Below are 14543 nucleotides of genomic sequence, written 5' to 3'. Positions count from 1 at the left end.
TTGCACATAAAAGTAGGGCAGATAGTTGGTAGCGCAATCTGTTTGCTTGTGTGTGTGTGTGTGTGTGTGTGTGTGTGTGTGCGCGCGCGCGCGTGTGTGTGTGTGTCTTTAAGTAGCATGTCAGTGGGCTCTCTTGGCCTCAGATGGCAAGAAAGCAAGCTTTTTATGCCCTGCAGTCACAACAAATTAGCGAATGAATAAGACATTTGGTGTTGCCTGGGCTTCCTCTTGACTGCCTGCTCTGCATGAAGTGAGCTGGCCTTGGCCCTCCACACTGCTGCGCTGAAAGTGAGCATGGATGCACGGATGAAGCCAACTGGCCGTGCGATCCGGCTGCCTCTCTATTCAGCTGTGAAGCATGTGAAAAAAGAAAAAAAAGGCTGTGAAGAGTCTGTTGGAAAGTATTTCTTTGCAGAGACTTGTTGTTGTTGATCAGTATATTTTTTTGACTTCAAGTGGCAGACGGGGGGATTGTGGTAAGTTTGGTGCTAAAAGCAGTAAATGTTGGTAAATGGCACACTTGAATGTCATTTGTTGTTTCACGATAGAAAAGTTTGTCATCTATGTGTGTAAATGTAAGAACAGCAAGTAAGTGGTATTGTTTTCTGAATAATAACAATGGTTGCCCTTGTCCAACCCAGCAACCGGATGTGCACATGTGGGTAAACGACGCAACATGAGAAAGTTTCTGTCATTGCCATCGTGCCCCGTGTGCTGGATTTCTCCCTGGTTGGAGGAAACCTTTTCCTGTTGATGTCGTTCGACATTCGCCATTTGTGAAGCCCATTAGCCAATCATCCCCAAGAAGGATTGTCCTAATAGATCTCTGTAGACTCAGTGCAGTCAGCTTGACTTTGGTATATAAGCTTCTGAATGTGAACTGGAGCTGTTGGTGCTAATACGTAATTTGACCCTATAAGAATTATCTCAATCAACAGGAGGAACATCAGCATCGTTTCTATGGACTCTTGCTCTATCCCCTGTGAAGGAAAGCCAAGTCACTGGTTCCTTTGTCCATCTCTGGGCTGGCATTGCGGGAGGTGTTGTGTGCATGCATGCCTGTGGTTGAGCTCGGGCACCTCGGTGCTTTCCTCCTCCCCCGGGGGAAAGGCTCCACAGTGTCACTGCTGCCCACACTCGGTGGCTGACCAAGGAGGGCCAGGTGGTGGTGCCGAGCGCGGCACACTCAAGCGTGGACGCGGCGCATGCTGACATTTGCCTTCGCCGACCGCTGCAGGGACAGGAAAGATCTGCTTTTCCATATGCTTGCGCTCGCTCCAACCCTCTCCTCTGCCCCCCGCAGTCTCAACCAGATGGCTCCCTGAACATTGTTTACCTTGGGTGACGGTCCCAGATGCAGAGCGTGTCCATCGGCATCTTCTTTCCGCCCGTTTGGCTTCCTCATTCCTCTGCACTCTCTTTTACTTCCAAGTGCCGGTCGTAGCTTTTTCAACTCTTGCCGATTCCACTATCTGTCTCATGAACTCTACAACAAAATGCCCCTCGGACACTCGCGCTTACCCTGGTCATTTTCTTTTTTTGTTTTTTAATCACTTGTTGACTCGTGCCTGAGCAGATCGTTTCACACCAACCTCAAAAATACAGTTTTTCCCTTACCTCCCCATCTCTGTTTGTTTTCTTCGGGTTTGTGTGTGTTGACATCTGGGAACTCCCTTATGGCAGCCTGACGAGGATAAAAAACAGGCCTACAGATGTTGCAAGCGCAGAGGTCCAGATGCAATTAGCTCTCCTATACAGAGTGCTTCGACAACTCGTTGTCCCGACAAGCTGAACCTCACCTTTACCGTTGTTCTTCCTAAAATTCTGGGACAAGCTGAAGGATGTGTACGCTGTTTCTCATCAACACCGAACGGCAATTGGTAAAAGTCGTGCAAAGTCAAAGCATTTGTTGAAAACACGACTGAAAACTTCCCAAGGACATCACCCTTTTCTTTACTTTTCTCTGTAAACAGAATGAGACGTTCACGTTAAGTGTGTTTGTTAGAGCGTCAAGTCCAAGGTTTACATTCCAACGACTTTAGAGTTACGGGCCCCCTGTGGAGAAAAGCCTTCTGGGTAGTGGCTGTCACTGTAAGTTGAATGGATCTGCACTGAAGATGTTGTGCACAAGAAGTGAATCCATGCAAAGCCAAGGCCATTTGGGCATTGAAGTAAAGATGCAGGTTCTTACAAAAGGCTTGCGGTTCGATTGATATTCTTTGGTTTAGGCGCTAACAGGTCAGGCTTGTGATCTGTGTTTATGAATCCTTTGAGATCTCCACAGCCTGTCTTTTTGTGACTTTTTTTAATCATTATCGTCTGTCTACAGAGTAATTTTAAGTTTTCTTTTTCAATACAAACCATTGAATACTTCAATGAAACGCTTCGGTCATTGTGAAACCAGGAGGAAGTTGTTGTTTTTTTTCTTTGTTAACATGAAATTCCTTCTCCAATGAAAAAGTTTTTAATATTATGTTAGATTTATGTTTTTTTTCCCTTGTCTTTCATGTCATACAATAATGTGAGGATAGAAATGTGACCTTCTGTACTGAAGATTGTTTGTGAAGATTGTTTGACCAAAAAGTTCAGAGGAAAAGTTGCATCAAACTTTGACTCGTGGAAATGTTTGGTCTTTGTTGTTGAGACACGTGTGATTGGTTTAGACTTCAGAGGCCATTACTTACAAATATTAGGAATATTCCCCAGTTCTCTAAAATGTGGCCAAGTTAAGTCAGAGCATCAGACCGAATAATTAGCATCAGGATTTGTCCAGTGGATGACAAAAGTACCTCCCTGAACTGCTTGACTTTTGGGATTTTAAGTCACAAATGACTTAAAATCATTTATGACTTAAAAAGGGAGCACAGTAGCAGCAGAGAATTATGTTTTTCTTTCAACTTTAGGAATTTGAATACTTGTTTTTTCTCTCAAGCTCAGTCAGAGGGGTAACACAGGATATGCTGGTAGCAGGTTTAAGCCCTTCCACAGACTCTCATTGGGATTTGGGTCTGGACTTGCTATCAATACAAACAAAATGTTTGTTTTTGTTTTTTATCAAAAAGGGCTTTTGAGTAAATTCTTTCGTCAAAACAAGTTGAACACGATTGATTTATAAAAGCAGTAAAGAGGGTCAACCATCCAAAAGGGTGAATGCTTTTATCTGCACTGTAGCTGCTAGTCACTAACTGGAACAATGGCATATCAGCGTCTGCTAACACGTGTTAGCACTCTGTCAGTCAGATGTTAACCTTCCTGTTCCGAGATCGGCTCACGCAGCTGCAGGATCCACTCCGGTTCGTCCCTCGCTCCGCGCACCGCTCCACACTGACCATCTGTGTCGTTGTTTCTGTCGAAGGTTAGTTTTCGGCGGTGATCAGAAGTAACAGCTGGCTGTGGAAGGGGAGTTCTCCTGCCCCAACCATCGCCCCGCTCCCCCTCCTCCTCACAAACCAGCAGAAACTTCAACAGCTGTCATCTGCCTTCCCCAAATGACCCAGCTCTCCTTCCAGCTGCCATCGCAGCACCCTGCTCCCAACCCAGTTCTCATGTCAAGTCCGAACCACTTTCTTTTTTGCATTTTTTTTTTCAAAATAAAAGTTGGGAAGAAACTGATTATCATTTTTTATATGTAACTTTAATTTCAAACCACAGACTTTCTCATTTCTATCTCCAAATTTGACTCCAGCTTTGCTCATGCTTTACCCGTAATGGAAAATATGACAACTTAAAACAGAAATTCTTAATGTAGTTTGATTAGCTCCAGCGTTCCAGTTATTCATAGTTATGCTATGTGCATAGTTAGGCAAGGGAGTATTTTGACCTTAACATCATTTTTAGGCATATTTTTTGACTTCAAGCTGGAGAAACTTGAATATTTAATGGAGTTAGTCATGGCAGGTGGTGTGTAATGAGGGAGGGTGTGGCCTAAGGAGGTCAACACCCAACATCAAGGTGTGTAAAATTAGTAGGCACCTTTTTATTTTTCTTGAGGCAAAATGGGCCAGAACAGATTTAACTAACTGAAAAGTCAAAAATGACCAAAAGTCTTGCAGAGAAATCCAGCTTTCTTCTAATCACACAATACTTACCATTTAATCTTACCAGTTTTGGTGTGTTTGACTGCTTGTGTCTAAGCTAGCCATCTGCATTTCATTGTGTGTGTGTGTGCGTGTGTGCGTGTGTGTGTGTGTGTTCCAGCAGCATCACCCAAGATCATCAAGCTGCGAGAAGAACCGTCAGACTACGCTGAAGCACAAAGAGGAAAGAATCCAGCCATCAACAGCACCTTGGTCCCCGTTAAGGGGATAATTAACCTTGGGAACACCTGCTTCTTCAATGCTGTTATGCAGGTGGGTAATAAAGCTGTTATTACTTTAGCTTGTGCAAAAAGGTTCAGTTAGTGACAGGATGCAGATGTTGGAGCAGAGAGCAGTCATTTAGAAACCAACCCCCTTCTCTTATTTTAGTTCTATTATATTAGAACTGCAACTAACAATTGTTTTAGTAATCGATTATTATATTGATTGCTTAATAAGTTAACAAATCTTTCAGTTCTTTTCTTCAGATAAGAAAAGAAATATTTTATTGTCTAAAATGCAGTAACCTAGCATTTCTTTAATGTAAACATTTGTAGATTGATTATAAATATTTGCATTAACCAATACATAATTGGAATGCAAAAGGTGCTTGATAGGGGATTTTGTTTTTTGCTCAATTTGAGCCAGGTGAAGCTAAAGCTTTGCTACTTAAGGAGTTCCAGGTAGAATGTAGTTACAAATAAAGTTATTGTCATAAATGCAAAATGTATAGTTTTTATTACAGTTTTGGATAAATTACTGCTCAGTGCTTTTTTTTTCTTCAGCAAGTGGCATTTTTTAACTATTAATTGATCACTAAAGTAGTTGACAATTACTTCAATAATCAACTAAGCCGATGAATCATTTCAGCCTTTAATTATATTAAGTGACCTCTTCTTGAGTTCACGATTAATCGATCACCTAATTAGTTGATGATCATTTCAATAATCGATTAATCACGATTAATCTGATTAATTATCAGACCTGTATTTTATTAAGTGACATTTTTTGAGTCAATGATCAACCAATTAGTTGAAGATTATTTCAGTAATCGATTAATCACAATTAATCCAATTAACTGTTTCAGCCCTTTATTTTATGACAATAGCTGGTATAAATCTGAAGTAGAGCTGTGTAATAAAATGCTGATCTCATCGCAAACAACCTGCTTACAAGTAATTATTTTATTTGCCAACCCTTTACCTAACGAATCACAAGGGTTTCCATTCTGCCGCAGCGATAAATATCTGTAGAACGTGTAAACACTCATCTATTTATGAGGCTGGTCCGAAGCGACGCTGAATACAGTCCCACAATGACAGAGTCCACCGGCCGCGTTGCACAGTGAAACACAGGGCAGCAGTTCACGCCGAGTTGGCTTGGAAACACCGGCCTTGCGAGTGGTGCTCAGTCGGTGCAGAGCGCGTTGACAACACAGCCTCCTCAGCCGGGCCCTGGTCATGTCATGGTGACTGCAAACTGACATGCCTCTGCAACAATGAAGCTGTTTTGGGTTTTTTTTTCAGCCATTTTGTTAATCACCCTCAGGGTCTCGGCGGCTGATTGAAATTTGAGCGAGCGCGCTTTGCATGCTTCTCCCTGTCTCTCTCTCTCTCTCTCTCTCTCTCTCTCTCTCCCTCTTTCTCTCTGCCTTGTTTGTATTGTCCCCTTGAAAATTGCAATCTTTTTCAGTGAAAACACATAATTGTCAGAGGATGAGCAGTGTCTGCATTCACAGTCCCAGCTTTATTGTGTGCTTTCCATAGCAACAGTGTTTATTGGCAGGATTTGACAAAACAAATATCCACTGAAAGGCAGAGGAGAAGAAAAAGTGCCTCTATAACGTGAAGCAGCAGCCATTGTTTCAGGCCAACTTCTCACCAAGGTTCCTTCTCTGTGGAGAAACACCGCAGATCATAAATATCTCTTTGAAAGCCTCTTTCAGAATAATAAGCTCACCTGAATTTCCAAATGCTGCAAAAATGGACATAGTAATTGGCACAGGTGTTACATACAGCGTTTTACAATCCCACAAGCAATCGTCGCTGTCATAAACCAACGATGCAACCATCTGAGGTTTGTGGCCAATTTACTACTTTACATTTTTGTGACGCTCTCACCAATTTCTTTTTTTCTCAGGAAATACTATTAACTCTGCTGTAAGTAGAATCAGAGCCAGCATCACATTCTGTGTGTAAAATGAAGAATTCACTTATAAACAGGATTTAGTGTTGAAATTTAGTGAAGAAACAAAATGATTAGAGTTTATATTTTTTTTAGCAATTAGGCTGTTGAGCATTGCTAGCAGTAAGTATTCCCCATATTTTCTCAAGTCAGCTCCGGGTCAACTTGTTTCTTCAGAAATTAGACAAAACCTCATCTAAGTGAGGCAAATCAATAGCAAATTGGAAAAAAAATTAGGAAACATTCCTCTGCAAAAATTAGTTTCATTTCAAGTCGGTACTTCCGATTCTCTAAATATCTAACTTTGAGTCGTCTTCTGTCAGTAACGACTTCCACAATGAAGGGTGTTGCTGGTAACTCTTAGGTGTTGCGCGGATCTTTCCGGCTGACGGCCTCCGGTCACGGCTCATGAAGCTAATAGCTAATAGTTGAGTCTTAATACAGCCGAACATCTGTATGTGTGATGATTATACGGATTCAGTGGTATCCAGTTTTTAGATTATTGAAGTCACAAAAGTATTTTTCCTTTTGATTTAACAGAACCTGTCGCAGACGCACATGCTCATCGACCTCATTCAGGAAGTGAAGGAGAAAGGATACAAGCTGAAGATCTGTCCGCCTGTCGAGACAAATCTGGTACAGGCTGCGGTCGTGTATTCTTATTCTGATGAGACAAATGCAAACTCCGATTAGTCATTTTCATGATTTTGTAATTCAACATTTTCATGATTTTAATTTTTTCCCACATAGATAATTGTTAACATATCATAAGCAATTTAATATTTATCTGTTTTTGTATCCAGTTGAAGGAAGCCTGAAAATGTGGATAAAGTCATAAAAACAATTTAGAGCTCAATTAAAGGGAGAGATTTTTGATCCGATAACATGACATTTTCCCTCTAACACTTCCTTATTCTTCCAGAGTCAACTGACTGTGGTTCTGTCCAGCCCTGACCCGCTGACTGCAGCCATGATTCACTTCCTGCAGAGCATGAAGGAGTCAGGGAAAGGCCCCATCAACCCCAAAGTCCTCTTCAACCAGCTCTGCCAGAAGTACGGTCTAACCCTTTATATCAGCATCTGATGCCTGTCACTCTTGACCTCAACTGTCTTAACTCTCTTGACACAACTTTTATAGTTTTTTTTTTTGGTCAATAATGTGAAAAAACTAAACATTCAGAGCTTTACAACATAGTTTTTGAGACGCAACAACAAAACAGTGCATTATTTTTTCTTTAACAAGCCTGACCTGCTGATTTCGATTTTGACCAATGCAGATGTTTTTTTTAAGTTGACTCTGTTGGGTGTTAAAAGGTCTCAGTCACAACAAGCTTTCAATGTTTGAATCTAATATTATGGGGGAAAAAAATCAACAATGCCCACAAAGAAACACAAACTAGCTTTAACTGCACAAGGTAGTGTTCTTAAATGTCAATAAAGGGTTTATATGATTGCTGACCACACTACTACTAGCTAAACTATACTACACTTTCATTTCACATTTTAAAAGCAAAACTTGTACAGCAGTTTGAGCTGCAGATCTGTTTTGAGCCTCTTTTCAAAACTAAAGTGAGGTCAGTTGAGGACAAACTAACTGAACAACTTGTAGTATCTTGAGTTTTTTTTTCTTGTAGTGCAAAAAGAAAATACCCAAATGCAGCAGCTTTTTAATCCTATTTAAATGTAAGTAAGATCCGTTTCGCACGTCTGAACATTGATCGGCACACCGCTAGTTGTAATCATCTGGATCGTACTCTTTCCCTCTCAGCCATAGCAGCCTTCACTTTCACCTGCTTTCTTCCCGTTTCAGCAGTGCCGAACATCACTAACCAGGTAACACCTGCTCCCAGCAGGGTACCGTCATCATACTCTGTCCCTTATTAAATGATCAGCAGCTAACTTTGGCTAATCTCCAACACGCTGTGTGACCGGCAGACCCAACGCCTCTGCTTCTGTGAGCTGAGCAGCGATGTTCATGAGCAAGTCCAGTGACTTCCTGTTGAGAGTACAGCGCACTACTGGTTGGGTCCAGCTTGCCTGTGTGTGTGTGTGTATATGTGTGTATGTGGTGGGTCTCACACTGTTTGGCAGTGCAGGTGGGTAACCAGGACGTTTAATGCCGGATGAGCAAGTCAGTCTCTGGTGCGGCTTTGACGGTTATTCTGGTACCTCGCCGTCATCAGACGGTCGGCCGTGTGCGTCTGTGTTGCGAGCGTGGACGGCCACCTCACCTGGCACCATCTCGGGCTGCAACACGCATTCAGGCAATTGTGCATTCAAACATCACAAAATGCCCGCACCTTTATGCACTCATTCGCTTAATTTCAGGTGGGGCTCATCTATTCCACTGGCATGCATTCGTGAAGAGACAGATTTGGTTTTAATCACCCAGTTAGACGTCGTGTTTGCTTTAAAGGGGAAGTATTACGTAAGATCGACTGTTTTGAGCTTTACATCATGTTATAATGTTATTCCCTTGTCAAAAACAGACCTGGAGTGTTGCTTTGATGCGCTTATGCAGGTTTCAGCAATCCTTTAATCTCTCATGGCAACCATTCAGCTGTGCAAAACACCTAGCACCATTTTCAAGGCAAAGCTCCTCCTCTGAGCTGCAGTTTCCAGGTTTCTGAGCGTCTACCTCACCTCTACTCCCCCACTCAGCTCCTTCAGACTAGCCAGCAGCAATTAGCAAACACCTAATCTGCTGAGCTCATTATGCCTTCTTTTTCTCACTACAGTGGTGGTAAGAATGTTGTTGAAGGGTTAGTAGAGGAGCCATGTTGTGATGACTTCCTGAAGGCAGAGTTTCAGAAAGAGCAGGAGTTTCTTAAAGAGCCAGAGGCCCAGTTTCTAGGCGCTAAATTACAAAACCAAATTTCCTTTAATTAATATTTGATATACATAGCATTTTTATAACAACTGAAGATAATATAGTTACTTGATTGTGCTATAAATTGATACTATGTGCCTGGAAAACACATAATGCTTCCCCTTTATTTGAGATTCTAAAATTATTGCTGTTTTCTTCCAGGCAGAACATGTAGAAAAAAACCCAAATAAATCTTCTACTATTCACTGAGAAATAGTTATTTTTCTCCTTGGTGTGAAAATCGAAAAATAACAGATTAAAAACATAGTTTCACCTGTATACTGTACTCTGTACATGTATCTAAACTGAGGCAGTTTTGAAAATTCCTTAGTTTAATAAGTTTTCAGACAAAGCACCATGAAAGAACCAGAAAACCTGCAAAGTCTCTATTTGTACTCCGCGATGCAGGTCTAGACATTCTGTGCTAGAAATTCAATTGAATTCTCCAGTGTGACCTTGTTATTTTAGTGGCGATACCTCCCAGTTTCAAACAGTGGCACGTATTGAGGTGCACTGGAAAAGCAAATGTATATTAACCAAACCGCTTATTTTCTTTCACATCAACTGTGAGCATCTATTTCTTTATTTCGAAAAGGTGTCTGTGAAATCCCATTTAAGATTACCAACATGTTGTAGCTCTTTGTTTTCATCCTTTTAAGCAGAAATCCTTGAAGGTGTTTGCAAATTTTTGAAAGAAAAACTTTTTTTTCCAATTTTATGCTCCAGATAACAGAATAATTCCTCCTTCTCCAAAATCCATCATAATCACTGCTGAATTTCTAATATTTGCTACGTTTAGCTTTTCTTAAAAACAAAAAACAAAAAAAAAAACAGGGAAACATTTAACTACTTGCTCTCTTATAACTCTCGGATGTTATAAGATTGTGCTGTCTTGATGGACAACAATAGTTTTTTTTTTAGTCATTCTGCCTTAGTTTATTTCTTGCAGCTAATATTGTCGTCTTAATATCTGATAATGTTTCCAATATGATTTTCTGATATTTTGCAGGATTAAATGGGAACAAGCTGACATTTATTTTTTTTAATACATTTTATACATGTATAAAATGTATTAAAATCCTGTATTATTTTTTCTTTATACATTTTATACATGTATAAAATGTATAAAGAAAAAATAAAACAGGATTTTACTGGTGAAATGCCCTAAAATTATTGCATTCTGCTGAGGCATGGACTGGTTGTGGACATTAAACTATACCAGACGTTACAGATTCAAATAAAGCTACACAACATATTGAATTGTCAATTGAATATCTTAATCACAAATGGATGCAGTGTTTTGTAGGCTCTTATTTATACTCTGTACTATTGCAGTCGCTCCCTTCAATAATCTCAGTGTCGCGTCTGACACACGTCATGGCACCTCCACATGATTAGGTGATGTAGTTGCAAAGAATCAATAGTCCGAGTTATGAGCCGCAAATAGCCCGACTGATACATCTGCTAATATCAGCTTTTTGTGTGTCACTGTTACTCCTTCTCATTTAAACTCCAACTACTCTGTATTAATTCATGTGTTTTGATTCCTCGTGGTTTATCACCATGTTTGGATACACGTTCATTCCTTTCTTAAGCCATTTTATTTATTTATTTTATTATTATTATTATTATTATTATCAGCCTCCTTCACAGAGCAGCTCGTCCGCATTCTTTCAGGTCTTGAGTTCTGAAATAAAAAGTGCAGGGTCAAGAATGTACTTTTTCATAGCAGTGACCCCGTGTGACAGCAGCACTCTGTGAATACAACCATCCGGAGCCGCTGCCGCTGCAGGGTCTTCCCTTTCAAGGAGGCTGGGTTTGCCCTTGACCTGCGGGGGACTGACATCTCTTTTACCGCGTCTCTTTCAGCATCTTTCTCTGTGTGCGCCATGGCAAGCAGGTTAATAATGCTTTCTGGCTCCGAATCGAGGACTGTTTGAGTGTTTCATATGCGCCAGAGCCCTTCTTGTTTTTGTGCGTGTGTTTTTGCGCATGGGTTCACTTGGATTTGACCTCAACCAGCTGAGTTCCCTACAGCCTTCTTCCTCGTCCTTCTGCCAGAGCGCGGGGCTCCGGTCGTCGCCTGGACCGGCGCCAGGCTGTGTGTGGTCAGCACCACGCTGTATCTGGTGCCAGGGACGGTCCCAGCTTGTAACCAGCGTACTTCAAAGCTAGTCAGCAGCTAGCTTGTAGCTAATGGTGAGAGAGTGGAGACAAAAATGGGAGCTTACCAAGGTTTCAAATATTGTGTTCCACCAATCTCACAGTCCAAAGCAACGTTTACACTTTTTAATACTACTTTCGGTACATTTCTGTACCTGGATATACCAATATATCACCAATATGTTGGCTGAACAGAATTATCCACACAGATATCAATCTACACCTGCTTCTTTCAAGGGCTGATTCAATTTCAGGATAGCCACTGGACATGTTTTTGTGTTGGTGTGTGTGTTGCGAGCGTGGAAAAGTACGCAGGCTCCCTCCTCTCTTCTTCTATTGTGGATTAAAGTCTGCATACCCACATCATTCAAATATTTTTGAGGAATAAGCTTTGTGAGGAGCCTTTCATCCCTGATAGAAATAGCGGAGGACAACAATGAATTCCATCATGCGAGTCTCACAGACGCCAGCGCACACATCCCGGGCCACATACTTTTAACGAAGCAAATATTCACACACACTATTCAATTAGAGAAGTGTTAGATTGCGCATATCTTCCCAACAGAATATGGACGATTTTGAGTGTTTTTAAATACATTTGTTCGTGTTAGCCGTGAAATAAGACAGTTTTTTTTTGTCATGGTTGGTATTTTAAGCTATTCATGATGTAGCTAAAGAACCAAAAACTAATTGTAAAAAAACCCTTTTTAATATTGTTTGAAAATGAACAAATATGTGTGGAACATTACATCGTCTTATTGCTTTGCATTAAAAATACATAATAGAGAATCACCAATCAGAGGTTATGACAAGCCGATACCAGTGTTATTTAACAATCAAAAGGAATGCGTTTTTCATAATGAAATTCTATTGGCATTTATCAAAAAAGAAAAAAGTATAGTTACAGAGCCGATTCTCTTTGCATCTCCGTAAGTCTACACATGCAATAAAATTTTCTAGGTAATGGGACAGATCAAATCTAAATGAAATCAACGTTTATGTGTAGAGTTCATTTCAATAACGGGGCATTTCAAATTCTTTACATCATAAAATCATTTTAAAAAATGTAGTAGCATCACCAAATGTGAAACCAGAAACAAACCCCTCTACAATGAATAAAACCCAAGAAGAAATGTATCAAACTTTGTTTTCTGCTTTGTTTTTAATTTTAACTGTTTAAAATGTAGTTCATCATATCTAGAAAATTGGAATTTACTAGATATAACAGATGTTAAATCATTTACTCATTTATTGTCACTATCCAGAAGACTTTCAGTGACTGAGCAATCAATATTTATCTTAGTACCAGGGGTGATGTCACACTGTGTGAGAGAGTGGAGTAATTTTTCCTCTGCTATTAAACAGGGCTTCACTAATCATTCAAAATAAAGACAAAATGGCAGTGCAGTAGGTATTTTAAAACTGTCTTTTTTATAAATTGACATTTGGCACAGTTAGCAAGGTTAGCATCACTAGTAATTAGTATTGTGTATTTTCTGTAGAGTAAGTTGGCCTTTATGTTAGCTGATTTTTTTAAAAGACTTCCTGTAGATCTATGATAGAATTGAACTTTTCAAAAGGATAGAAACTAACAAATTTGGAATAATACGGTCAGCTTCCTGTTATTTGCTTTTATCAAATGCTATCCTAACAGAATATCTCACATGCCTCTATAGAAAATTGAGTCTTCTTTCCTGAAGCGCCTAAAACTTTTTGTGTTCCCCTCGATTTCCTTTATGCTCTTCTCCTCTCAGTAACAAATTGCACACCGGAGAGAGTTGTTGTAAGTGAGACTTGTTGAAGTCTAGGCGTGGTGCATTCACTGACGTGTGGAGGGGAAAAAGTCGGATTCTTATGCTTACGTAAAAAAACAGACTAATTCCAACCCCTTTCTGAGCATTTCCACTGCAAAACAGTTTTCAATAATTTACATTAATTGATATGTGTAATGCAAGATTTAAGTAATAAAATAGTGTTTTACTATTCTTAACATAAGCATATGAGCATGCAGCACATCAACAAAATACAATAAATACATTAAATATAATGATTTGTTGGTACAAGCAATTTTGAAATGAAGGTATATCTATTTATCACATAATATAATAAGCTAGTTATTCCCCATATTTTTTTTACTATTGTCAAAATGTTTGGACAAAGCAATGCATTTGGAAACATCTCTCCAGGAAGGAAGATCATTTTTTCTTCAAAAAATGTCGAGGCAAAATTTGATATGCAGTAGTAGGACAACCTTTTCTTAACTTGAAGTTGACCTTTGATACAGTGCCTTTACAGAGAGGCACTGAATACACTACATCGATTTTTCAACACCTTTTGAGCTTATAGTTTGAATTTATCCCATTCAGATGTATTTCTTTATTATATGGCTATTTGTGGGCAAAGGATTGCTGTATTGTGTGAAGCCTGCGCCTCTGTTTTGCTCATACATGTATGCGCTCTGACTGGGTGGATGGATGGGGAGGGGAAGCTTGTGTGGCCTTGTGTCTGGTACTAACTCATCCGGCTATTAATTGTGTTAGCACCGCAGCTGTTTGCTTTGGCCAGATTGAGAGCAGCGCTACAGGGCCCTTCTGCTTCCCTCCACTGGGATGAGCTTCCAGACCTCCTCATTCCCACTGATCCCAACAATGCTTTTCATTTCCAGTTCCATCTCCGTCTTTTCTATTTTGTGTATCTATTTTTTTATTATTTTTTTTTACCTCCACTTTTCAATTCATGTTCGAATGTGCGCTACATTTCAATTATCTTCACACCAAGCTGTCACTTCCTATGTTTCTTTTGTTTTGTTTCCTAATTTGGAATAACTGAATGTATATCATCGGCTATAATTCATCTTCATCTGTTAACCAGGAAACTTGATGTTCATGCACACCCAAAGGTTTTGGGATCTTGTCAACATGTTAAATTTTGAAGGTCCCCCTTATCTTATTACCAACAATGTGTCAGTTTTCTGCAATTTGTTATAAATTTGTAATTTTTGTGAGCTCAAAAACACAACGTTCTCAAGAGCTCATACATTTTACCAGCCGATGAAATAAATTGTTCTATTTCACCAAAACACCTAAAACAATGTAGCACTGTTCAACCATTCCTCTCCTGATTCAGATTATTAATAATGTCTAACTTTAGTCTAATGCTTTTCTTTGTTATGTTGCTATAATTCTATTTTTAGTACATAAAAACATTATAAAGTTGAACCCCAGTGATGCTAGAGCAGTTAGGCATTCAAA

At 39.8% G+C, this 14543-nt stretch overlaps 1 protein-coding gene across 2 annotated transcripts in view; it reads left to right on the top strand.

The window, feature by feature from the left end:
* The window catches only part of usp45 (ubiquitin specific peptidase 45), a 35875-nt gene that overhangs the window by 9659 nt on the left and 11673 nt on the right, over positions 1–14543 (top strand). The window contains exons 6-8 of one of the 2 annotated variants that reach the window (XM_044118146.1): positions 4198–4349; positions 6801–6896; positions 7183–7313. In XM_044118146.1, coding sequence (XP_043974081.1) covers positions 4198–4349; positions 6801–6896; positions 7183–7313 — 379 coding nt within the window. The remainder of the gene's footprint in view (positions 1–4197; positions 4350–6800; positions 6897–7182; positions 7314–14543) is intronic. The other variant, XM_044118147.1, reaches the window with a different exon arrangement.

The sequence above is a fragment of the Gambusia affinis genome, linkage group LG05 (genome assembly GCF_019740435.1).
Source record: "Gambusia affinis linkage group LG05, SWU_Gaff_1.0, whole genome shotgun sequence".
In the NCBI taxonomy this organism is placed as follows: Eukaryota; Metazoa; Chordata; class Actinopteri; order Cyprinodontiformes; family Poeciliidae; genus Gambusia; species Gambusia affinis.
The sequence above is the reverse complement of the archived record's forward strand: the minus strand, read 5'-3'. Positions and strand labels throughout refer to the sequence as shown.